Source organism: Cladosporium halotolerans (genome assembly GCF_011745625.1).
Source record: "Cladosporium halotolerans strain TM138-S3 chromosome Unknown Sca55, whole genome shotgun sequence".
Classification (NCBI taxonomy): Eukaryota; Fungi; Ascomycota; class Dothideomycetes; order Cladosporiales; family Cladosporiaceae; genus Cladosporium; species Cladosporium halotolerans.
The window spans coordinates 1-25,455 of record NW_027191506.1 but is presented as its reverse complement, the minus strand read 5'-3'; the positions used below and the strand labels follow the sequence as shown (position 1 = coordinate 25,455).

The window sequence follows — 25,455 nt, the reverse complement described above, 5'->3', positions numbered from 1 at the left end:
TTCCACGCGGAATGATGGGCGAGCGTCTTCACAGGAAACACTGTGGGATGTTGTCGGGGGGCTTCCAGCAGACCCATGCTCTAGCATGGACGTGATTACGGTTCACGCGTGGGCATTTCTACTTGTCAGCAAGCCCTCGTAACCTGCGTTCATGTATTAGCACCACGTTTCATGACGCTAGCATGTACGGTACGGTAATCGAGCTTGTCACGCTTTTGGCACGTGAGGCTGAAGGCCCACATGGCATCACGCAAAGCTGCGAAGCAAGCGAGTGTGAGAGGAGGAGGGAGGGAGCGAGGGAGGGAGGAGGGATGACATGTTCTCTTCTACACTGAAGACGACTAGAGAAAGATGATCAGGCAGGTTTTCAGAGGCGTGAAGGTAATCCGTCGAGTTGCAACAAACATATTCTGGACCAGATACGTTGAATCCGGATATTGGGTTTTGGATGGGCGATTCACATCAGTTGTCTACGACCTCCCCACTTGCACTGCGCAAAGCTCACATCGTGGCCACAAGCAGATACACTTGTGTTCCATGTCAATGGGCAGAGCACGTCTCATCGGTTCCGCTGTGTCTCGTATTGTAAGGAAGTGTGAGCAGAGATCGTTTCATTTATTGGGCTCGCTGCCGTATGATGATGGATGCATAGTCCGAGCACAGCACAGCGAAAACTATGGACCCCATGCTCACTCAGCTGCGGGTGAAGCGCGGCCAATGGAACGCTTGCCCAAACCTCCCTCCCTGGCCAATGAGTCGCTTGTGCTTTCATTTCAATAATCAGCCAGACCGGCGAACAGACGTCGATCTGCCGGAATTGAAGTAGAGCTTGTTCAATGTCCGCCATGCCCTTGCCTCGGCTTGCCGTGACCCTGGTTGTAGGTTTCATGGCCTTGTCCATAGCCGCCCGGGCCCTGCTGGTAGCCACCATGGCCTTGCTCCCTCCCATACTGGCCTTGCTCATAGCGGCCATAGCCCTCTCCTTGTGCATGCCCTTCTCGCTCGTAGCCGTGACCACTAGCCTGTTGTCCATGGGCCCCGCCCTCCTGGTAGCCGGCGTGCGAGCTTGGTGCGTAGCCTTCATTCGCTTGCGGATAGCCACTCATGTATGGGCGTTGCCCGGCGTGCGCGTCACTGCCAGCCGAGCGATAATCTTGGGCATGCGGATTGCCATCGTATCCGCCATGTCCTTGCTGATAAGGATAAGCGCCTTGATGTTGCTGCTCACGCCCAGATTGCTGGTGAGACTGTGCTTGATTGTCGTAAGGAGCGGGAGCGCCTGGCGGATAATAGCTCTGTTGTGAAGAGCCGGCACGATCTTGCGGGTGGCTTTGCCCGGTGACCTTGTCGGTGAGACTGTGGAGCAGTTTTCCGGATCCAGACTGCGTGTTGTTCGAACCAGAGCTGCTGCCGCTGCCGCCGCTGCCTGAAGCAAGCTGTCCGGCGAGCTTGCCAAGAAGCCCAGACATGGTAGCTGCTGTATTGGATGTGTACCGATGCGGGACTTCACTGCTGGGAGAAGAATGATGGTGCTGTCGAAAGGTTTTGACAAAGAGCAGGACGTCGAAGAAAGGTACCAAACTTGGGAGGCATGACGAGTTTTGACTGCTGCCAGCGCAGATCAGAGGGGCTGAGCGGGCGGGGTAGCGCATCAGCCGCGCGGCCTAGGAGATCTCCTTTGCGATATGAGCAGATAAATGTCACGGGCACCTCTTTTCGACTTTGTCACGGACAGGGTCGTCGTTTGTATCATTCTAGAGCACTGAGCGAGCCTACCAAGTGCACACTACCGAGACCTCGCGCGCCTACCTGGCGGGCATGTCAGCCCGCAGTAAAGGTGGCGGAGGACCTGCCTCGAGTGACATTCCAGGGTCTGGAACCCGCGGGGAAGCCTCCGAGCCAATCGGAAGCCAGCTTTTCTCCTCGCGCCTTGCCCGCAGCCATCCTCTCAGTCTTTCGAATTCGCCACCAGCTGGCTCCACAACGCAGCTTTGGATCGTAGTGAGGTCCTGGATCGTGTTGAATTTGTACCAACATTTTTCGCCAGCGAAACCGAGCGGGAAGCGGAAATGCCTCAGCAAGATGGTCTGTCGTCAGCGGCGTAAGGCGAGTTTGAAGGGGCATCGTGGCATTTGTGCCTGCTTGAAAGGCGCAGAAATGGCTCACTTTGTCGGCAAGCAACTCCGAAGCGCCCAGACCTCTCGCACAAATGTCGCATTAGGTGCCTGGGAACGCATGGCTATGTCGCCGCACAAGTCACTCATACTGTCACATGCCAATCATCATTGGCCAGCGCGGCGAATTCGATGCTACAATGATGCGTGCTCTGGCTTTTCGTTTGTTGACTCCGCCCTGACGTATCAACACTCGATATCGCAACGCAGCAAGCGTCCACGATTCGAAACGTCCTTCCTTCTTCCAAACCTGCACTTTTAATCATTCGTCAGTAGACCAAAACCACATCTAGCTACCTCGTACCTCGCGTTAGCGTTATAGTCCAGCACACGATACAGCGCCCCTTGCCTCGCAAACAGGTGAAACATATGCTTCAGCAGAACGGAGATCTTCGACGTCATTCTCGATTCGTCGTCTTCCGGAGCGACCAAGGCCGGCAACCGTGGCACGAGGACTATTAGCTTGAGGAAGACGACAGATATCACTTGCGGGCTTCCAGGTCTTGCTTTCGTTCGATGGCCGGACAGGCTTGCTGCGACAGGGAAGCTCTTGCATAAAGCAGGCGGATATTGAGAGTCGCTGCAGCAGAATGCACCCGGCCAATCTGAAGGAAAAGAAGCGTTCATCTTTTTTTCCCTTTTTGAGGTCACTCGGCCAAAATCAGCCCGGTTGCAATCTAGACAAAACCACCATGGCGCGGTTACGATGGATTCTACGCATACAAGCAAATATCTGGAGGGTGCTGATGGGCTTAGGCATGCTCTTTCACAGGCTCGCGCCTCCGCGCCCTCGGCAACCGGCATTCTCGAAAACCATACAGTCGACAATCAGCAAGAAGCGGGGCCCGATTCAATTGTACTTCTATGTGCCCCCGCAGTACGAGAGGCAGGAGGGGATCTTGAACGACATAAGAACCCACGAGCAAAATATCGACACCGCCGATCTCGGGAAGGCGAAACACCAACGCACGAGCGCCGTTGGACGAGTTGCACGGACGGCCCGTCCATACAACCAAAGAACTCGAGCACATCGTCCTTATCCTGCCGTGATCAACTTTCACGGCGGAGGTTTCACGCTCGGTGCGCCCACAGATGATGCTCGCTGGTGCACCACTGTCGCTGATGAATGTAAGGCTCTTGTTGTGAGTGTGGGCTACCGCCCTGCGCCAGAATATCCTTTCCCAAATGCTGTGGAAGACGGCGTAGACGCGATAATCTGGATATACAAGCACGCCGCGGAACTTGGGATTGACAGGGACAAGATTGCGATATCCGGATTCAGCTCTGGTGGCAACATGGCCTTTACAGTATCGTTGCGCCTACATGAGTATACGATGGGGAATAGCCCCCCTTTTCGGTCCAACGCAGATTCAGAGTTTCAAGGCTCCGTCTCGACTTCCTTCTGGGCGAAAGCCAATCCGAATAGGAATGTCGACTTCGTTGATCCGCTGGATCCCCAAGGACACGTATCCTCTTCACCTAATGCCGAAGCCATCATCAATTCCCACAAAGCAACACCTACTGGGCCTTGCCCTATCGCTCTTCGCGCAGTCCTCGCCTGGTATCCCAGCACAGACTACACGCGGACTCGTGAGCAGCGGCGCGCGACCTGCTTGAGGAAAGATCAAGAGCTGCCATCACTCTTCACCAACCTGTTCGACGAGAGCTATTTATATCCACCGGACTCCGTTGCACTTGACTCGCCCTATCTGAGCCCAGGTGTCGCGCCTACGGCACTACTCAAAAATGGCTTGCCCGACGACATAATCATGCTCTGTTGCGAGTGGGACATGCTGCTGGCTGAGGGCCTCGATTTCCGTGATCGGCTGCTCTCGCCCGAGATTGATAAGCGCGTCTCTTACACTCTGATTGAGGGTGTGCCGCATGGCTGGGATAAGGCGCCAAATCCTTTGAACGCGGCGCGTGATGTGCGCGACTATTACCTGCGTGCGTGCGGAGAATTAGAAAGGGTTTTTCGGAATGGATGATGTCGGATTTGAGCGACGTCGGAACGCGACCATGATCAGTGCACTCTCTGCTGCTTTTCTGCCGAAGTTGCGTAATCTAATTTACCGCCTACTCTGCTGTAGTTATAATGAAGGCGATGCTTTCCGAACCTCGCACACGGTCCAGAGATTGTTGCACCAGCGGGAGGCATTGCTGCGCTGTCTCGGTCACTTTGTTATTCCTCGTGTGCACCTCGTGTGCACCTCGTGTGCAACGCGTCGCCTCCCTGTTCCACTTTGGTTCTAGTAGCTCCATGCTATCTTATATCTCTTGCTTCACTCTTGCTCCACGACAATGATTAGCTTCATCCGCTACGAGAACGTGATCCTTGGGTTAATGGGTCGCGTCGAGTAACGGGCCAAGATTCTTTAATCTACTGTATCGGGACGTTTCTTGCTCATGAACAAAACCAACCATACCCAAGATTTTGATTGTTGTGGTAGGTGTTGATCGACGCGGGGTGGCACGGCGGAGGGGTTGCGGAATGACAAATGGTGACGAGGGGAAAAGCGAGAGCAGGAGGAGTGAAGAAAACGGTGGTACGAGGTAGGTCGATTGTGGCTGGTCAGGGTGAAGGCTCGCAACGGAATACACTCGCTTTCAAGGCGGCCTGGTCCGCAGAGCGCAAGAGGAAAGCGGAGGAGAGCGTCGACGAGAATCTGGCGGAAATGGCGGCGACTATCACTGAGCTGATGCGTGTTCGGAAGCAGATGGTAGAGGGTCAGAGGAGTCTTTTGGAAAGTATTAAGGTGTTGATGGAAAGCAATAAGGCAATGGCAAAGACCATCAAAGCGCAGGCCGAGGTGATCAAAGCGGGGAGATCAAGATCTTAAAGGCAGTTGTACAGGAAAACACGACCCGACCACGCAGCTGCAGCGGCATTGTCGTGAGTCAGGGTCTAGCCGAAGGTGCAAAGAAGATACAGACACAGGATCGTGCCCTTACAGGGCACGCCGCTTTCAAAAGACGGGCATCAGGTCCTACATAATTGCACGATTCTTGTAGGCACGGGCAGGTTCAAAGGTGCTAAGAGCAACTTCACCCGCATCGGAGACAGCCTCCAAGCCGGGCTCAAAATCAAAAAGATCACTGAAAAGCTAACGACCAAGTGCCTGCAGCCTGGTCCGGGGAAGAGGATCGGTGTGGTGATCGCCGACAAGGACGAAGGGGTGATCGCCAGCAAGGACGATGGCAATGAAGCGAAGCAGCACACTTGCCGGCTGACGTCGAGCATGCCGGGCGCGCGCATGAAAGGTGAGCAGTGGTAGCCCGCCAAGTTCAATAAAGTCGTGAAGCAGTGTGCCTTGCGCGATGGGATTAAAGACGAAATGACGCTGAAGAGAGTCTTCCGAAAGACTCCAAGGCGGACAACAGCTGCGAAGCGGCGAAGTGCACAGCTTTGAAAGCAATGTGGCTCAGTCAGGTCGATGCAATGAAGAAGGTAGGATCGTTAGTGGTATGGCTGAAGGACAAGCTCAACGCAGATTGTACGCTTCGAGCTGGCACCGCGCTGTCCAGCGCGAACGGTGCGTTTTGCTCGCTGTTCATCCTCACGGTCAACTGCGGCCTGTGGCACTACTGCAACATGTACGGGCACAAGCAGACATCATGCACCAGCAATATTAGATGCGCGATTTCCTTGGAAGGCCTCCGCCGGGACGAGCGCACGGACGAGACGGCCAGATCGTGTGAACTTGCCGCAGGCATTCAGGCCCGCCGGAAGCATTTCGATGTTTCTCTTGCTAGGCTCAGCTTTTCCAAGCCCGCTGAAGGCAGTCTACAACCTGTACCCGAGGCAAGTTGAGCCAGTCAGTGGTCTGCGGATAAGCGAACGACCGGCTTGGGCGAGCAAGGCAGGCTGCAAAGGCGGCAATCGAAGAGGGAAGCAAATCGACAGTTGCCGCTTCCGGAGTGCGCGAGCCGCGCTTGGTCAAGGCGTAGAGAGCGAATAGCCTGCACCTGAATGATAATGGCTCCACATGTCCCGCGACGATCTATTTGACTAGAGGCCGGCTGTTGCAGCTGAGGTCTCTACACAAGATCTGCTGTGCTCACAACAAAAGTTGAGGGCCTTCTATTTCCCATCGGCTCGAGCTGTCTACCTCAATAACCAAGCGTACTTCGACCCCTATGAACTAGCGCGAAGGAAATATATTTGTAAGTAGGATGCATCCGCTTCTAGGTATCTTCGAAAGGGTCGAGTTGGAATGAGGCCAAAGCCGAGCTATTACAAGACTGTCATCTGTGCAGTTTGGGAGCGACAGACATCCAATTCAAGAGAGCTCGGAGAAGATGGATTTAATGAAAGAAATTAGAAAATTACAATATGTTGTATACAGAACTAATGGAAGGCCTCCTCGCTTGTTAGTCCTCTGACATATTCCAATTCTGGCGGATGTTCTGTCCATATTCTCAGAACCCTAAACCAATGAAACGAAGACAGCGAAAACAAGATACACTTTCCAAGCTGTGGCTCAGGGAATAGTGCATGGGCTGGAGAGCTCGGCTGCGTGGTGGTGACCCACGGCATCCCAAAGATTAGTCGAGACATCAGAAGAGCCGAGTATAGCAGGGAGGCGGTCTCCTCCCTCCACGAGCACCAAAGCCATTCCACTCTATGGTCGAAGAGGTCAGTACTTTGTGAGATTTTGAAACGTATCGTGTGACCCACCACAAGATGCCACTGGATGTGACAGTGAAGAAGCCAAGCACCCGGATTGTCGGAAACGTATCTAGATCACAAAGCGTTAACAAAGCGCAAAGTTCGATCTGAGATCGCTTTGCGGGGCAGGGGACCTAACCGTATGACTGCCCAGCCTGAGGCAGGAAGCTCGACTGTGTCACGGTATGGGGGATCGTCTAGATTGACCAAAAAGCCTGGAACGTCTTGAACTGACGAGTAAGGGAAGTCACCTTCGCCGCTGCCCAGGATCCAAAACTTGTGACCGTGTAGATGCATAGGATGGCCCATCTAGAGCTGAATTAGCCGGGCTTCATCCCGAATAGAATTATATGTTCGGACATACCGTATCCATGGAGTCAGGCGATATTCTCATGATCAGATCAATGGTAGCGTTGAAGGGCAGGTGGAGCGTCGTGTTGGCATTCCACCCATCCGAGATGTTGCCATTTAACACCGGTATCTTGGGCTCTGAATAGGCGTACCTGTCCACGACCCAAGTCACGATGCCAGTTTGACTGACATTCAAGTTCTTCGTGACAACGTTATTGTTATGGATTGGGGGCGCGATGCGATCGAAAGGCCCCAAGTTCTGCCGCCGTAATATAGAAGCCGCAGTCCTGGCAGAACTATTCGCCAGCATGTGGACGCCACTCGTATCTCCTGCGAGAATCGACGACTTCATATTGCTCGTCATCTTCGGAGACGAGTCTATGTCACTGAATGAGCTCTCATTGACGCTGCGCTTGTACCGGACTACTGCGACGTCTTCGATGACTTGTTGCATGTCGCCGACGGGAGTCGCAGCGAAGCGGAGAAGGTAGTCGCCAGGCGTTTGATCAAGCTTGATCATCACCGAGTAGCGTTCGCCAAGACCAATTGGCAGTACCTGCACGGTCAGCTACGTCAAAATTTGCACGTGGCATTCCAGACATACCTCGATCTCCTGCATCTTCACAAATAGTCCGTCGGCCGCATATACGTACATTGTATGCGAATCCAACGACACCGTCAATTTACTAGTAGATCCGGCATTCACGAGGTTGAGGGCCAGCCAGCCTGACGAAGAATTTGCGGGAATTGTAAGCAGAGGCGCCATAGTTTTAGTGCAGGTCTCTGGAGGGAGGTCGCTAGCATTATATCCAGGCCTGAACATTGTAGGCGGCGTACAACCGCGAGGACCTAGAGACGTGGCCATGTCTGACATATCCATCATTTGTCTCTTGCGCTGTGGCATGGACCCCATGGGCCTCTGAGAACTCGATGGCACTGACTTAGTCATTGGCCTTAGCTCCGTAGTTGACACTGAACTCGCCGTATCATCCATCAAGGCCATGTCTTGCGATGCAGCAGAAGATGACCTAGGCAGTTCGAGGTTTCCAGAGGATGACATTGACATCGCACTGGAACGTTCAGACCCCAAGCACAGGTCCGGTCCGCAATCCAGAACTTCCCGTGGCAGACACTGCACTCTGCCCATGCCATTGGCAAGCAAACTGTTCACGCAGTGCGGAAAAACACCCGTACGATTGTACTCGCGCAGAACCACATCGGATACATCATGGTACCAGTCCGTGAGGAGTACTGGGAACGCATGGCGCTCTGCCTGAAGCAAGGCTTCGACGTCAGCGTCACAAGAGGCAATCGACTCGAAGGGGCGAGTGCGCGATCGTTTGGGGAGAATGGTTATCGGGCCCCGGATCGCATCATTGTAATAAGCGCGAAAATGCGAGTGGTACCAGTAGAAGCCGTACTCGTTGTCCAATTTGAAGCGATAAGTGAAATTGCCTCCAGGTGCGATGGGATACTAGTGGAGAGATCAGTATGGCTGAGAACGCGGAGCTGCACCGATGGGGGAAACTGACCTGCGTCACACCAGGGACACCATCCATTTGCGGTGTACCCCGTTGAAGTATGCCTGTGGGGCTCTCTTTAGCAAGAAGCGGTTGAGTTGAACGGGTAGGACGTACCGTGCCAGTGTAAGGTTGTTTCGACGGGAAGCTCGTTCTTCACGTACACCTCCAGGATGTCGTCCTCGTTGGCTTCAATGTGTGGAGCAGGCTGTTGACCATTGATGAGGTAGACCGGGCGGGAAAAACCATCTGTAATGCTTCATTATGACTTGTTCGACTCTTGCAACCAAGAGAGTACGAACCAGGAGCCGCTTCTCCTTCATGGATTGTAAAGTTGTAGAACCGGACTTCTGCTGCTATAAACGCAGTGAAGAAACTGAGCAGCGCGAGGGCTGCTTGACATAACATTGTTGGAACCGTGCAGAACGAAGCTTGAACCACAATGGCTTTGTAGGAGGGAAGAGGAAGCGAATGGGAATGAGGCTTCTCCAGGAACGCTTAATCGTAATCGTTAGTTGGGATTAAGAACAAAACACCATGGCAGAATGAAGTGGGGCGCAGCACAGACGTTTGAGAGCCCCTGAGAAAGCGCCACCCGCACAATTCGCGCACTCCCTCGGCGCGACCTCTAATGATGACCTGACCGCGTCTTGGCAGAGTATAGGGATTCCAAGTCCCTTGACCTCACGAGCGCGCCCATCCTGACGATTCTGTTCTGCCTGCGCCCTTGTCTTCTCTCCTCCGTCCCCGGCGGCCGCTTGCGTTCTTACCACATTTGTCCGGAACGCCGCCGCGGCCTTTGACATCGTGCCGGTTCACGATGCACCACTTCCACGGCCACCCGTACTGCCACGACGGCCTGACGTCTGCGTCGCTCGATCTCGTAGCCAGTGATGCCAAAATGTCGCCGAGAAATGCCTTGCCGTACGCAGCGCCCCAGCCGGCCAATGGCATCGGCGAGTTTGGCGATTTCATTAACCTCAATTTCTCCGAAAATGTTTGGGTCTACGGCCTCGAGGGCGTCAATCAGAACCTCAATTGGCTCCTCAGCAACGCTCTCGTACTCTCCTTCTTCGGCATGCTAGCCATAGTCCTCGCGTACAGATGGCTGCACATGGCCAATGCGCACCTCCGCCACATCGGTGCCATGGGCCCTCTCGAAGACCAGAGATACTGGATGTACAACCATAGCAGGCTCTGGCCAAACGTCAAGAAGCACCTACTCTACGCGCCTCTCCGCAAGGTCCGCCACAATAGGGAGCTTGGCATCCCATTCATCAAAAATGCCAGTGTCGGCATGGGCACTCTGCCCTCCAGGTTCCACATGATCGTGCTGTTGCTCTACTGCTTCAGTAACATGGCCTACTGCCTCGCTCTCGACTGGGATCACCCTGAGAGCTCTTCGGTCATTGCAGAGCTCCGAGGACGCACAGGACAGCTGGCCGCGCTCAATATCATTCCCACGGTGCTTTTCGCTCTTCGCAACAACCCTCTGATCCACATTACCCGAGTCAGCTATGATGCTTACAACCTCATGCATCGGTGGTGCGTGCGAATCATGGTGATCGAGGCGGTGCTCCACACTATCGCCTGGGCCATAAACGCCCACAGAGACGCTGGTAGTGCGCAAGTGGCGCTCTCCCTGGCGACGAGCACCAGCTTTGCGTGGGGCATGATGGCGACCGTGGTGTTCAGCTTCATCTTTGTCACGGCGGCGGCGCCCATTCGCCACGCCTTTTACGAGACCTTCCTTAACCTGCACCGTCTACTTGTCCTGTTTGGGCTGATTGGCGTCTACGTCCACCTCGATGCGGCCGGCCTGCCGCAGATGCCTTACGTCGAGCTTTGCTTTGCGCTCTGGGGAGCCGAGTGGTCCTGGAGGTTCTACCGCATCTGCTACCTGAACATCAGTCGAAGGAATGGCATCACCAAGATCACCGTCGAGGCCCTTCCTGGCGACGCCTGCCGCGTGACCTTTGATCTGCGCAGACCTTGGACATACACCCCTGGCTGCCGCGTGCACGCTTACCTGCCGACAATTTCCCTCTGGTTGAGTCATCCCTTCTCCATCGCTTGGGCCGAGAAGTCGAAGACATCAGAGCGCGAGCTGGAACGGGAGAAGATTTCCTACAACAAGCCAAAAGACGTCCTTGGTGTCTCCCGGCGGCCCAATGCTATGCCTCGCAAGTCTGTGTACAAGGACAGTGCCGTTGGCACTGACTACTACAGGCCCAAACATACCAACGCACCCGGCTCCCACAAAAAAGACGTCACGACCATCTCCCTCATCGTGCGGATGCGGAACGGTATGACGCGAAAACTGTACGAGCGCGCCAATGCCTTGCCGAGCAAGGTCTTCACCACCTGGGGCGCGATCGAAGGCCCATACGGCGGCCACGAGACGTTTGAATCGTACGGCACAATGATCATGTTCGCCGGCGGTGTCGGCATCACCCACTGCGTCGGCTATGCCCATCAATTGCTTACCCAGTACGCGCTCGGAACCTGCGCCACCCAGAAGATCCTGCTCATCTGGTCCATCCCGACTACCGAATCGCTGGAGTGGGTCCGCGAGTGGATGGATCAAATCCTGCGTCTCGAACACCGCCGTGAGGTGCTCCGCATCCAGCTCTTCGTGACAAAGCCCCGCCACAAGGGCGAGGTCGTCTCCAACACTGGCTCGGTGCAGATGTTCCCCGGCCGTTGCAATCCAAGTACCGTTATGGCCAAGGAGATGCAGCAGCGCATCGGCGCCGTGGGCGTGACGGTCTGCGGGCCCGGCGCGTTTGCAGATTCCGTGCGCCAGGCCGTTAGAGAGGTGGTGACTGATGGTAGTGTTGATTTCTTCGAAGAGGCTTTCACATACTGAGGCGGCTTTCCTGAGCTGCCGCTATTAGCGCAGCGCATCTCTTGTTTTTAGAGGATCGACTTTGTTCTTGCTGCGAATTTTCTGCCTCAAAGCACAGCGACGCGGAAGTCCGCAAAGGGATGGATTTCACCAACTGCCTTGCATCCTTAATCATCATCGAACATTCTCTCCTTTCTCGTAGTCACCGTCATCTGTGAATTTTTTTTGATAAGAACAGAAAACAACATAACCTTCTCTCCCTCGCAACTACCCCACACCTGTTGAACAACCCACTCCCATTCACGAATTCCTCTGCCTTCACGAATTCCTCTGCCTTCGCCCCCCTTCCACTCCAACAATCAGAAAATTCCGCTCGAGGCCGCCTCTGTCGACAACTCAACCTTTTCACTCTCCGCCTCGAGCTTGGGGGGAAGCACGCTAGTGCCTCCAAGAACTGGCTTTCCTCCAGTAACGTCCGCTTCCTTCGCCTCTAAGTAGCTGGCCACGCCCAACTGGCCCCCGGCGCTGTAGTGTGCGCTCATTTGCAAGCCTTAGTTGCGGTAGAATCGGACGCTGTGTTCGCACGACAGTCGTGGGCGTCTGGTGCAAAGCTCGGCGCTGGAGTGGGTAGGACTGGAGGTGGAAGGGGAGGATGTAGGGTTAAATCCTTGTGCGGAGTTCGCAGGGGAGGGTCACGAGGGAAAATATCTTCTCCTACCTTTTCCTCTTGGATTTTACTGGATCTTGTGAGGCGTCGGAATGAGTTTCGTTACGAGCTAAGCTTACCTCAGCGCGCAATGGTACTTCAGAATCCGAATTCAGAATCCGAACCCTAGCTTCGCACAACTAGGATATAGACTCCTCTCTCACAATTAAATCAATTTTCTCACCACAATAGCTCTCAAGTCATCTAGAGAAAAGACATGAGTAGTATAGCAGAAAGATCATCCATTCTTTGACTGTACGTTAAATGGTTTCATCGCCCTAGAATACTGTTTAGGGTCTCAATATCACTATGCATTGCAACTGTTGTATATGTCACATTTTCCTACCTATCTTCCCTCCTTTACTATCTGACGACTCCTCTTGCATCCCTCTTGTTATATCGTTATCCCGCGTTTTGAGGTTCTTGGAACATGCCCAGTCTTCGTACAGCGCGTTCCGCGCTTCCGCGGGGCACATGCGGTCTGTGCCTACTCTTTCACCTACGAGCGCTCTGGGATCAGCACCGCATGTGCAGTTGGCTGGCGTGCTGGCGAGGGTTGACGACTTGCGCCCCGTTGCGGTATAGAAGCCGCACGCGAAAGCGAGGGGACAGGCCACTGGCGCAGAGAACTTGTTAAGACCCGGCCTTTGTGCTCCATCTTGGGAGACAGACCACCGCTCTGCGGATCTGTTAAAACACGAGGGCTGTGCCCTTTCGAGGGACAGGGCCCCTCTGCGACGGACTTGTTAAGACGCGAGAATAGGGTTGGTTAGTCGAGTGGGCAAAGAAGCTTCCGCTGCTGGCTAGGGCGTTGCCTCGATCCCACACGGCGAGACATGGTCGGCCTCGACGAGGGAGACCTCCCGAGGTAACGCGAAACGGCTCCGGCCGCGGGGCGTAGCACGCAATGGCGGCGACGGCTGACACCGCCTGCGTGGCTCGAAAGGACCGATTCGCATGTCGGTACACAAAGAGAAGGAAGCCGCTGGCCCACTCGTACTTGGAGCCTTGTTCCTCATACAAGGCGGTATCGCCACTAGCGGAGCCTTTGCTGTGGGCTTAAGGAGCAAATCTCAGGATAAGGGCTGGCGCCTTGGAATATAGGCGGGCTTGAGATAGGGGCCTCTATGATGGGGGCCATGCCGCGACCCTATCGCAATTCTGAGGGCCACCATGGCAGGCTCTGAAAGGATCGGTACTATATTTAGAGTCCGCTGAAGCAGTGCAGCTGTGTCGCTCCCTTCGCTTCCGGGGCGCGTATCTGTATTATGCGGCTGCGCAGACGCAGGATGAACAGATCGGCGCGGCAGCGATCATCAAGTATCGCATGTCGACCGGCACAGTCAAGCAGCAAGCGATGGCGGAGGCTTCCGCGTGCTCACTTGCCAGTGCTGAGCTAACTGCCATACTGTATGCTCTCGAACACGCGAGGGACACGCTGCGCAAGACAGCGCACGTTTACGTAGCAACGACGAGTAGTGAAGCGCTGTCAGCAATCGAAAAGGGGCACAAGGTGGGGTGCGGGAGAGAAGTGGTGCCCAAGATTGCAGGTGCCGTCCTCGAAATGGAGAGCGTCGGCCATCGGGTGACAGTCTTCCTCGTTCCCTGTGACAAAGGTATCCGCGGTGTTGCTGAAGCGAAACAGGCTGCAACATCAGTCATCGACAACGGCAGCGAACTCACAGCCGCCCCGGCCGAGAGGGTGCGCGAGCTGTCGGGAGTGCTGCGCTTGGTCAGGGCAGAGCGGGCCAAGCACCTGCATACCAACGAGGATGATGTCTGCGTGAAATACTACACGTGGAAGATGGACAAGGCTTGGTCGGGCAAGCACACGCTCCGTCTATACGGGGCGCTGTCGTCCGACGAGGCTTCCATCTTGGGGCAGGCTCGGACGGAGCACTGCGGCTTGAACGCCTGTCTTTTCAGGAAGAAGCTGGCAGACAGTCCGACCTGTGAGTGTGGACGCGGTGAGGAGACAGTGCTACATGTGCTGCTGCACTGCGACAAGTATGCTGAAGCCCGCAAAGCACTGCGGGAAGCGGCAGGCGACAGGTGGGGTGACGCTTCATGCTTGCTAGGAGGATGGAGCGGTCGTAAGGACGCAAGGACGGGCAAGTTCGTGGACGGCCCACGCGAAAGTTGGAAGCCGGATCTGAAGGTCGTCAAAGCTTCCATCCGTTTTCTTTACCAGACTGGCAGACTGTCTCGTTCTTTGGACATGAGGGTCGGTTGAGGTGTTGGTCAATCTCTCGGGCCATGAGTGCAAGGCGATTTTTATGGTATTTTTAGGCAGCGATTAGGGACGGCTCATACGGTCTCCGTGCATAGCCTGAATGAAAATCATCATCATCATCATCATCGCGGTGTCCACTGGTCGCGTGAATTGCCACTTCCGAAGTCACATGTGTCGACAGCAGCTTCCTATTGGCTCGGACAGTTCCGACTTGATGCATCAGGCTGAGCTTTCTGGTCATTGCAAAGGCCGCTACTAGCTGAGGAAATAGAGGGGCTCCACCAACGCTTAACCAAGACAACCCTAGCTGTTGGTCCTACTCCGCTGGAGCATACATTGATCGAGCAGCTAGCCATGGACGGTAAGTCCTATGAACAAGCTCGACAAGCGCACGTGGAAGCATTCATAGCACGTGGCTGGCTTGCGTGCCCGAGTTTCTGCACGCTTTACAGGTCTGGGCATACTGCGCACCGCCTTGGCGACTGCAAGGGCGACCTTCGTGGTCTCTAAGTAGAAGAGGATGGTTGAGGGAATTTTCAGCGGTTTGAGTGCTATTTAGGGAAGACCATTGCCGGTGATCCAGAGCACAACTTTCTCCATTGTCTTGACAGTCCTCGACACTTCTACCACTCGTGATCGAAGCTTCGTTTAAGGAAACGAAATCCAATGCCAGTGCTTGACGAATACACCTACGTCTTTGCACTAGGCACTTGCTTTGCTTTGTTAGAAGCATACAACAATGGGGCCAGTTAGTATTGCATGCGTTCCAGCATTATGACACTCGGTTGACAGCTTTGACGCTAACAAGCATGTGTACTCAGACGATGTGGCGAATTCATGGGCAACAAGCGTTTCTTCCCGCTCCCTCACATATCGAAACGCAATGGTCTGCGCAACAATCTTCGAATTGCTTGGTGCACTTACCGTGGGCGCGCGAACTGCCTCGACGATCAAGAATGGCATCATCTCCCCCGAGGCTTTCCAAGGCAACGCCGGCGTTCAGCTTCTGGCCTTCGCATGCGCCGCCTGTGGCGCTGGTTCTTGGGTTATGTGGTGCAGTAAGAACAACATCACTGTGTCTTCGACGTATTCGCTCGTCTCCTCGCTCGTTGGCGTAGGGGTTGCGACTGTCGGTGCGAGTGGCGTTACATGGGGCTGGAGCAGCGGGTCTGGAGTCGGTGCCATTTTTGCCGGTCTTCTTATGGCACCCGTCATATCTGCCTGCTTCGGTGCAACCATTTTCACGCTCATCAAAGTGGTTGTCCACATGCGTAGGGAGAACGCTGTTTATTGGGCTGTGTGGACTTCACCTTTCTTCTTTTTGATCGCCGGGACCATCTGCACGCTTACAATTGTATACAAGGGCAGCCCCAGGCTTGGTCTTGGGGAAAAGCCTGCCTGGTACATTGCGACGGTAACCATGGGTGTTGGCTGGGGTCTTTTCTTCCTCTCCGCACTTTTTTTCCTGCCTTACACGCACGCGAAAGTCATCAAAAAAGACTACACCCTAAGTCTGATTGATATTCTCGTGGGCCCTTTCCTGTTCAACCGCACGGTTCCAGCGGACGCCGTTAACGCCAAGATCCCGGACTTTGCTGTCATTCAGCATAGCGACGAGGATAGACAATCTGCACAGGCAACGACTATCGAAGCTGAGGGTAAGGGCGCCGATAACACTGGCAAAGCACCCTCTGGGTCTGCTCTTGACAATGAGGCCGGCGGTATGCGTGGAATCACCCATGCTGATTACAGGCTCATGATGGATGAAGCTACAGAGCGACATCATGCCAACCTCCGCAAGAAGAACAATCCTCTGGGGTGGGCTATGCGTGTCTTGCACACCAATCCTCTTGGTGCTGGTTCCTTACACGAGTTTGAAAACATGCGCACTGTCCTCAAGCGCTTTCCGGCAATGATCGTGGTAGGGGCCCTATATGGTGCTCACTACGACATTCACACTGCCCAACTTGGTATTGAGGGCACACCAGAGGGCAAGCGCATGGCTCGAACTTACGCGCATGCTCCGAAATATCCCAACGAGGTCGAATATTTGTACTCTTTCATCCAGATTATCACGGCATGCACTGCTTCATTTGCACATGGTGCTGGCGACGTTGGCAACGCGGTCGGTGTTTGGGCTGGCATGTATGCTGCTTGGACTACTGGTAACCCTGCTGCTAGCAAAGAACCCGTGCCTCTCTGGCAGATTGCTGTCATAGTCGTCGCACTTGACATCGGCTTCATCACCTACGGTTACAACATTATGAAGGGTACGTCTCTCTGTTACGCAGACATGAAACAGTAAATTAATCGATTATCGCAGTTATGGGCAACAAGATCACGTACCACTCGCCCAGTCGTGGCGCCTCTATGGAATTAGGCGCCGCTATCACAGTCCTTGTCTTCTCGCAATATAGCTTGCCTGTCTCCACCACCATGTGTATCACCGGCGCGACAGTGGGGTCCGGTCTCTGCAACGGCAGCCTCCGCGCCGTGAACTGGAAGCGAGTCTTCCTAATTCTGGGCTCTTGGTTTATCACGGTTCCTGCGGCCGCCCTAATCGGTGGTATCACTATGGGCCTTGCTCTGAATACTCCTCACTTCCCGTAGAGAGGGTAAGCAGACCTCAAAATTATCGAAGGCCATCATGACTTATCTGTTAAATCAGCAACTTCCAATCATAAACAATCGGATACAAAACTTGGAGAACAATATATTGGACGGCGAAGGATGCTCTATCGATTGATCAGTCAATGAAGTCGAGATCAATATGCTCGAAAATCCTTATTACACACCTTTGCAAAATGGTTATATTGTCTGAATTCTTGAAGCAAACACTGTATAGTATCACGAGCAGGCTGTGATCGGAGCGAAGGTGAGGGTGTCAAGGGCAAGTGTCACGGGCGCGAGGCAGGGTGCACGGTGCGTAGGTATTGCCGCCCAGAAATCAGAAACAGAGCCATAGACGGTCTCAGTCGCAAGCCAGTTGATGCCTAGATCACGTGTTCATAACTTGAAGAGCTATAATACAAACAGAGAAAGAGAGACAGAAGGGTTAGTAATCATAAGCCGTATACTGTAGCTTACAGGAATTATGACTTCCCTGGCTTCTAAATTTATGTGTGCTCTCGCATCGCTCTAACGTACAATCATGCTCGCCACGGTATCCCGATATCGTACATAAAGTGTCTGCCCAAAACAGTGACCATTCCGGTGGTCAACGAGCGAATCTCTTTTGAGGAGTCAGAAGACCGTCGTCAAAGCCTAAGGCAGAGTCTATCTCCAACAAGATTGCGAATTTATGATGATGTCAAAGCTAGTGGTGTGATACATGCTAGTCTTGAGATAGACACTGACGCCTTCCGGACCGGCAGCTGTATCGCCGGCCTAGCACCAAAGAACATGCAGATATGGCAATATCCGTGGAGAGAAGCTTTTGCCGGACAAAGGGATCCTACTTCTGCAGAAGTGTGCTGAATGGAAAGAATCGATACCGTTGGAAGTGCCTTGGGAGTTGTCGACCGCTGCTTGGATGCGTTGACTTCCTCTTTTTGCTGCCCATTCCAGAACGTATTTTGTCCAACGCGGACTTGGTAGTATCTGACGGCGAACCGAGCACAGTGGTGGCCTCTGACCGCTGCCCTGCTGGTGCTGGTGAATTTGGTTGAGGCCCTCAGTAGCAACTCTGATCTGGCAACTTGTCTCAGTTTAACAAAGCTCAAATTGATGCCTCCGTACTTTTGCCATTTCGGAGTGAGTTGCCCTTCATGAAAGGCGACTTCCAAACGGCGTCTTCTCCAATGCCTTGACGGTGCGTCTATCGGACGCAAAGGTAGCGTAGAACTCCACCTTAAATATCATCGCGGATAGATACACATGACAGACTTTTCTGCTGGGGGTGACGGTTGATTCTGGTAGTTGCCGTTCAATAAAATTTTGAAAATTCGGTCACCTTGCCAGCATTGGTGACGGCAAACTTGTCGAGATTCCAACCTTCTATGACGTCCTTTTCAGAAATGCCGGCCGGTGTTCCAAAGACGGAGAGATCGAGTGAGGGATGTCCATCCTCGGGTGTACGGAGCTCGTGGTGTACGGGATGCGATGCTGATAAGCGCTCCAGCACGGTCTGCGATTCGTTCATGTCTTGTCCTTGCGTGCATATGCGGATCACGGTATCGTCACCATCCTCATTTGTCGGTCCGTCTGGATCGCTTCTGAGCCAGAGCGACAAAGGCGCTTCCTTGGCCGAGAGAACGTCATCATTCCCGCAATGACAGCCGTGCTGCTCAGATCGTCAATCACCACTTATAACAGCACTTCGAGCTTGTTCTCGATATCACTTACATGTTTCTTTTTTTGTCCAGACGCACTTCTGCCGTCGAAAAATCTTCGCTGATTATCTTCCCGAAGGCTCTGAGGGCCGTAGGGTTTCGCGACCCACGACCAGTCAACACCACGTAAAACCAGACCTCAACTTTCGATTCGCGGACCAATTTTAGAGCGGCGTCTAGCGTAGGCGCGCAGTCTTTGTGCGGCGCTGATCAAGACTCTTGTTTGCTAGATTCGCAGGCACCATCACTTGATTTGCTTCTTCGTCCGAAAGTCCAAACCGGGCGGCGATCTCGGCTTCCGGCTCGGGTTTGAAGTATGCATCGATACACACGGACACTTCCCAGACATTAACTTCGGAGGACTTGGCACCATTGATCCTGTTGATTGACTGGACCTCATTTTCCACGGCCATGTTGATTTATCCTGCACCTCCCGGTTGATCTTTATATTCTTGAGGACTAAGGATGACCCCATCCGCGACTTGAACAAGGCCGACGTTCTGTACAGCATTAGATCTGCAAAGGTGCTCTGGCTTCCAAGACTTACCACTCCAGAATGACCAAAGTCCACCACCACGTGGAATCCATCTTTCAGTCCATCGCCACTGCTGTTCGAGATGCAACCCATGACACTGCTCATACACTCATTGGCATGTTCAAATTCGGCTTCCGTGCCCAGGCCCTGCAAGCTCAGCGTGAGTTTTTGCCCGCTGCTGTTCGTCCAGCGGTCGCTGATGTTCATGTATATCTTGAAGCTTCCTTCTTTTCGCCCAATGACCTCGCTTACTCTATGCCGAAAAAACGCGATAGCCACCTCTTTGGACGTCATGCCGAACTTTTTTTGCCTTTTCTTTTTGGAGCTCCAGCGTTCGCGGTATGTCAGGTGTGGAGCCCCCATCCACGAAAGCCATCTTGGGATAGGCAAACACCTCCCAGTCTCCAGGGTTGCGCTTCTGGCACGCACGGCCGCGTGACCGTGGAGTATCTCAACGAGTCACCCTCTTTTTCCTCATCGCAGTCAAAGCAGGTATGGCTTCGGCCCCTCCTGTACTGCTTGCGCTCACGCCTTGCGCCCATCTGACCAATTCCCATTCAGCTCCTGGCTTGTTTATCAGCTTGACCATTCGATGCGCCGAGCTCGATGGCTGCAGTCCACGTTGAGGGTTTGGCGGCCGTGTTGGGCCCTTTGGATCGCGCAAGCTGTGGGAGTAGCCGACTGTCCGGAGACAAAGGGGAGCCTTGCGGTAGCCCGGCTTGTTCGAGTGCTCTCACGTCGGATGCCTGGCCATTCACCACGATCGTGGCCATGCGTTTGTAGCAGAAGGCGTCGATCCAGTTCACTAAGTCTGAGGGGATGCTTCTGGCCTGGAGCCGCTGCAGCAGTCTGTCTTTGTAGACCCCGTTGTAGGCGCCTTTCACATCAAAACTGACCAAGCTCACCACTCTCTTGTTTCTCCACGCTGTGTAGATGCACTCCTGGAGGAGCAACAGCGCCTGCTCCGCAGACCTCTGCTTCCTCGCACCGAAGTGGTTGGCCGGCAGCAGGCCGTAGGTCTCGACCGCAAACGATACCCTCTCCGCGACGACTGCCTCCAGCAATTTCCCCAGCGTCGATAGTAGTGAGATGGGCCTCCACGCCTTCGCCAGGGTGTAGTCGTCCTTGTTACGCTTCTTGAGCGGAATGATCTTTGCCACTTTCCATTGCTGAGGAATCACTCCTGTGTCGAGGGAGGTTTGAAACAGGTGGCGGACACTCTCACTCACGGCCGGCCATACCTGTCTCCACACGCCGGCCGGGATTCCGTCTTCCCTTGCTGCCTTCCACGGTTTGGTCTTCATGAGACAGCTCGCAATCTCCTCTCTGGTCAGCTGCGGCATGGCAACAGCAGTTCTTTGTGGCCTGTCACCTTCCTCCTCTATATTCTCAGGCAGTTGCGGAAAGAAGGTCGCGAGCAGCTGCTCCGCTTGCTCCGCAGTGTTCTTCGTAAGTGATCCATCCGCCCTTCGCAGCTGCGGGATCCTCGAACAGCTGGATCCTTGGTCTGGCTGCAGATACCGCGTTGCCTTCCATATGTTGGCGTCATCCGCCAGGAAGTCGTCCCAATGCGTCCTTTGTTGTCTGCGTATAGCATCGTGGTACTCTTTAGACGCCGCTCGAGCCTGCTGTTCCAGTGTCGGCAAGGCCTCTCCACCGCGTCGCTGAGCTCGAGCTCTATTCCTCCAGTAAGTGTACACCCGCCGGAGCTTCGTCAGATCCTGAGTCCACCTTCGCTTCGCGTACGGGCAAGGCTTTGCCTTGGGCGTCAGCGCGAAGACCGCTTCTTGGACTGCATGCATCAGACGATCGGTTTGCTCCTGAACCGTGACGCCCCGACGTTGTTGCTGCAATGTTCGAGCGATCCGTTCCCGGATCTCCTTCCATGGAGCGTTCTTGTACAGTAGACGTGGCTCGACAACGCGCTCCGGGAGGTCGACGTCGAATGTCGTCTCGATTGCACGGTGGTCAGACCCATGCTCTGTGTCGTGGATCTTGCACTTCACCACATTCGCCGCCAGCTCCTGTGATACCAACATCAGGTCGATCGTCGTCGCGTACCTACTGTCCTGCCATGTCTTGGTACCTCGAGGCAGTAGGCTCGCGAGGCTCCACTCCCCCATGAAATCGATGATCGGGTCTGCCTCGCCTTGACGCTGCGACAGCACCTCGTCTCCGCCCCACAATTGGTCGTGGCGGTTGAAGTCCCCGGCAATAACCAAGTCGAGGCGCGGCCCACCGCGGTGTCCAGCGCTGCGGACTGCCTCACCGAGAAGATCCATCGTTTGGGACAGCGCCGACGCATTGCCACCATTGACGTACACTGATGCCACCAAGACTGATCGATCTGGCAGACGCAGTAGCGCGACCGTGAGATCCGCTGACGGCACTTCGACCTGCTCACATTCGATGTCTCTGCGCACCCAAAGCATGCTACGGATCGCCCACCTCCCGTCATGCCTCTCGCTGGGTAGTATGGCCGTCCAGCCTTGGTGCCCCATCGGGCTCGTTGCCAGCTTCCCATCCATCTCGAAAACATGCGGTTCGCTAACCATCAAGGCTGCGTAGTCTTTCAAATTCTCGTCGTTCATCATGCTGTGCTGCACGCTGCGCTGCTTCTGCACATTCAGTTGCAAGAACCTCATCAATCTAGACATCAGTTGCTGGGTAGACAATCCGACATTGGCGGCTAGACGATTCGTGTGGTCCGTTGCACACCGCACACTTCGGATTGTCCGCCTGGCATTCGCTGCGACGGTGGCCTGGTTGAGCGCACCTACTGCACAACTGCGGTCTGGTACACGAAAGCGCCCTGTGGCCAAGCCCCAGACACTTGAAGCACTGCATCGGTCCGCGTCTGGGTTCGAACACCCGGGTGAAAGCGGACTCTCCGTCCACGTTGAAGTACTGGCCCTCCAGGAGCCTTGCTGCGTCGGCGCGCTTCGTCACATACACGACCATAGACCCGTACGCCTTCGGCGAATCCTTTCGGCTGAGCCACGACAGTTTGGCAATCTTCACCTCGTTCTCTTTCTCCATCAGTTCCGTCGCACCGCCCCGCAGCTCTCCATTCTCATCCAGCACCGCCGTCCTGCACGCGTTGTCCACCTTGACGGGGTACCATTGGTCGCGCAGCACGCGCGCTCCGCTCGCCTTCGCCCTCTCGGCCACCCCCTTGACCCGAGCCAACTCCTCTTCATCCCGGCAGGTGATGCGAATACGGCCGGAATTGCGAGGGTCCCTCGTTACCGCCACACACCGCCACCCGCTTCCCCCATCACCCTTTCTCATGCCTTCCTCGACCTCCTGTCTGATTGTGCTTGCATTCGCCCTGTCCCTCTCCTCCTCTTCCACGTTGGAAACGTCCAACGTGCAGTACAGCGTGTCAGTCAAAGTTGATGGGGTTGTCTGATTGGAGAGCGTCCTCAGGTTACTGGGGTGACTGCCTGGTGGGGTGCGCGCGACGTCGGCGTACGACGGATTTGGGCTAGATGCTTGATTGCTCAACGGTTGAATGCTAGATAGCTGCTTTTCGACGATGGCTGTGACCTGCTCCTGGACGATAGATGTGACCTGCTGTTGGACTATGGTAGTAACCTGCTGTTGAACGATCGCAGTGACCATCTCCGTGACAATGTTCATGACCTCTCGCTGCACGATACTTTGGACTTCTTGCTTCACGATACTTTTGACCTCTTGCTGCACCACCTCCTTGACCTCCCGACGAACTACCCCACTCACCTGCTGTTGCACGGCGCTCTTGACCTCGTCCCTAATAGCCTCTACAATCTCGCGTTGTACGGTGGCCTTCAATTACTCTTGAACAAGGTCCCTTACTTCTTCCGATACGGTCTCTTTCACTTGTCCGATGTCCGGTACTTGTTCGATGGCCTCCTGAACGAGGGCGAAGCGCCCGTCAACAGATTCGCGCACGCCGGCAATGCCCTTCAAAACAGTGTCCAGCCGAGACTCCGAAGTTTCGCTGCTCTTCCCTGATGCTTGAGACAGAGCTGTTTCCTTTGCCAATATTCCTCGGTGCAGTTTCCGATAGTCGACCTCGGTGTGTGAGACGCGTTGTCGGCTTGGACGCGTCAACGCGGGCGACGCGCTCTCGTCCGGCTGCGACGGCGGGCGTACAACGGCAGCCATTGACAGGTGCGCCTAGAAGACACAATATCTACGTGATGAATAGCTTTTTCTTCAATAAACTCAACAATCGATAGGCAGCTGACGATGATGATCAAGACACAATATAGTTGCGACTTTTCAGACTAGAAGTCTTCCCCACTACACGGATGGGAGCGCTATCAGGGGGGAAGTCGGCTCCGCGGTCTACGCTCCGAGGGAGCCTGGCGGGAAGGCGTGGTCACAGCAACGGTATGTGGGCCCCTTCCGGGAGAGCAACGTGTACGCCGCCGAGCTATACGGCATCTACATGGCGTTGAAGAGGACCTATGACCTCCTCCGCCGCTCTGCAGGTCGCAATAGACCGCTGCTGCGCAGGATCGTCGTGTTCTCGGACAGCCAAAGCGCACTTCTCTCCTGCCGGCGACCGGACAGGCAGTCAGGACAACACATCCTCGAGACCATCGCCGCGCTCATATCGAAGTTGAGGAAACGCGAAATTCAAATCGAGCTGCGATGGATCCCGGGCCACGCGGATGTCGAAGGGAATGAGGTCGCAGATGTCCTCGCGAAGGAGGCGACGGGATGGAGGCCACCAGGGGACGGACGCGAACAAAGCGGCCCCCGGGCAAGAGAGATCGTAGGACGGAGTACCCTCCGATCGGCTTACCGTCGACATATCCAGCAGGCCGCACGAGGTCACTGGAGGTCGCTCTGGGAATCATCCCCGGCTGGCGCATATTACCGACTCCATTTCGACGAAGACCCGTACCAGACGGCGAAGACTTTGCGGACGATCTGCGGCAAGCTCGCGCCGGGAAAGGCCCAGTCATCTATCCTCGTCCAGGCACGGACGGGAAAAATCGGACTGAACGGCTACCTCGCCAAGATCAACAAACGCCCAACAAGCAGTTGTCGAGGGTGCGGCGAGGCAGTCGAAACGGTCCAGCACGTACTGTGCGAATGCCCTGAGTATGCCGCGCTCAGGAAGGAGGTGTTCGGGAGGGCGTACATTCACGCCTTCCACACACCTCTCCGCAATCTACTCTCTTCGGCAACATCAGCCGCTAACGCAGCACACTTTTTACGCCGTACAGGTCTCCTGACCCAGTTCAGGAATACACAGACACAGCTCTACGCCGAAAAGGCGGACGAGAACGAATAACACGCCCGCCTGGCAGCTAAGGCAACCCCAATCAAGAGCCCCAGGTCATTTCGGCCACACGCCGTAGTACACATCGCACAGCCAAGGCCGCCGAAACTCTTGGTCTAACTAGCCGAGTCGGGCGTAGCGCTAAGCGCCGAACGGCCCGGAGGCCGCCCGAGCCCGACCCGACGCTCCGCTCGAAGCAGCAGAGCGGAGAACCAAAATGGCAGCAATGGCAACGACAATGTACATAGTCTACATAGCGCCCCATATGGGCAGCTAGCGGTACACCCGCACCCCCATCACGACTGGGGTCAAAGACTTAATGGAATAAATCAATCAATCAATCAATCACTGCGTGCACAGACACACTGCGTGCACGCGCGATGCGGTCATGACACGCTTTGTTTACCACGCGATATCTGTACGGACTTTGCTGTCATGGACGCGGCGCTTGCGGAGCTGGGTTTATGCGAATTGCCAAATATATCTATGGTAGCAAGAATTCATGGCGTGAACATATCAACGCTTAGCAGACGCTTCCGCCTGATGACCACAGATTTGGCCCAACATCACGAGTCTAAAAGATTACTGAATAACGCACAAGAGAAAGAGCTTGTGAAGCATATCAAGAAGCTCTGCGAGCGATGTTTCCCACCGACTCCCAGAATTGTTTCGAACACTCCCTCGGAACTATGTGGCACGAGGCCTTCAAAGAACTGGTCGTCTCGTTTCGTCGCCAGGCACAAGGACGAGCTTGACGCCAGATTTCTCAACGCCATTGACCTGTCACGCCACAAGGCTGATTCAAGAGCT

General features: G+C 54.7%; 4 protein-coding genes across 4 annotated transcripts; 3 read left to right on the top strand and 1 right to left on the bottom strand.

Annotated features, from left to right (window-relative positions):
* Nucleotides 1-2,866: 2,866 nt before the first annotated feature.
* Nucleotides 2,867-4,162, top strand: WHR41_09163 (uncharacterized protein; the record flags this gene model as incomplete). The annotated part of the gene is made up of 1 exon (XM_069377767.1): nucleotides 2,867-4,162. One exon carries the CDS (start codon nucleotides 2,867-2,869, stop codon nucleotides 4,160-4,162), a length of 1,296 nt encoding a protein of 431 aa, XP_069225392.1.
* Nucleotides 4,163-6,655: 2,493 nt separating this feature from the next.
* On the bottom strand, nucleotides 6,656-9,122 carry WHR41_09162 (uncharacterized protein; the record flags this gene model as incomplete). Its single annotated transcript, XM_069377766.1, has 8 exons — nucleotides 6,656-6,796; nucleotides 6,853-6,913; nucleotides 6,983-7,152; nucleotides 7,208-7,750; nucleotides 7,799-8,668; nucleotides 8,727-8,779; nucleotides 8,832-8,963; nucleotides 9,017-9,122. The coding sequence occupies 8 exons, from the start codon at nucleotides 9,120-9,122 to the stop codon at nucleotides 6,656-6,658; spliced, it is 2,076 nt and encodes a 691-aa protein (XP_069225391.1).
* A 412-nt stretch (nucleotides 9,123-9,534) lies between these two features.
* On the top strand, nucleotides 9,535-11,583 carry WHR41_09161 (uncharacterized protein; the record flags this gene model as incomplete). Its single annotated transcript, XM_069377765.1, has 1 exon — nucleotides 9,535-11,583. One exon carries the CDS (start codon nucleotides 9,535-9,537, stop codon nucleotides 11,581-11,583), a length of 2,049 nt encoding a protein of 682 aa, XP_069225394.1.
* A 3,584-nt stretch (nucleotides 11,584-15,167) lies between these two features.
* WHR41_09160 (uncharacterized protein) lies at nucleotides 15,168-17,111 on the top strand (the record flags this gene model as incomplete). Its single annotated transcript, XM_069377764.1, has 3 exons — nucleotides 15,168-15,249; nucleotides 15,323-16,771; nucleotides 16,825-17,111. The coding sequence occupies 3 exons, from the start codon at nucleotides 15,168-15,170 to the stop codon at nucleotides 17,109-17,111; spliced, it is 1,818 nt and encodes a 605-aa protein (XP_069225393.1).
* Nucleotides 17,112-25,455: the final 8,344 nt, after the last annotated feature.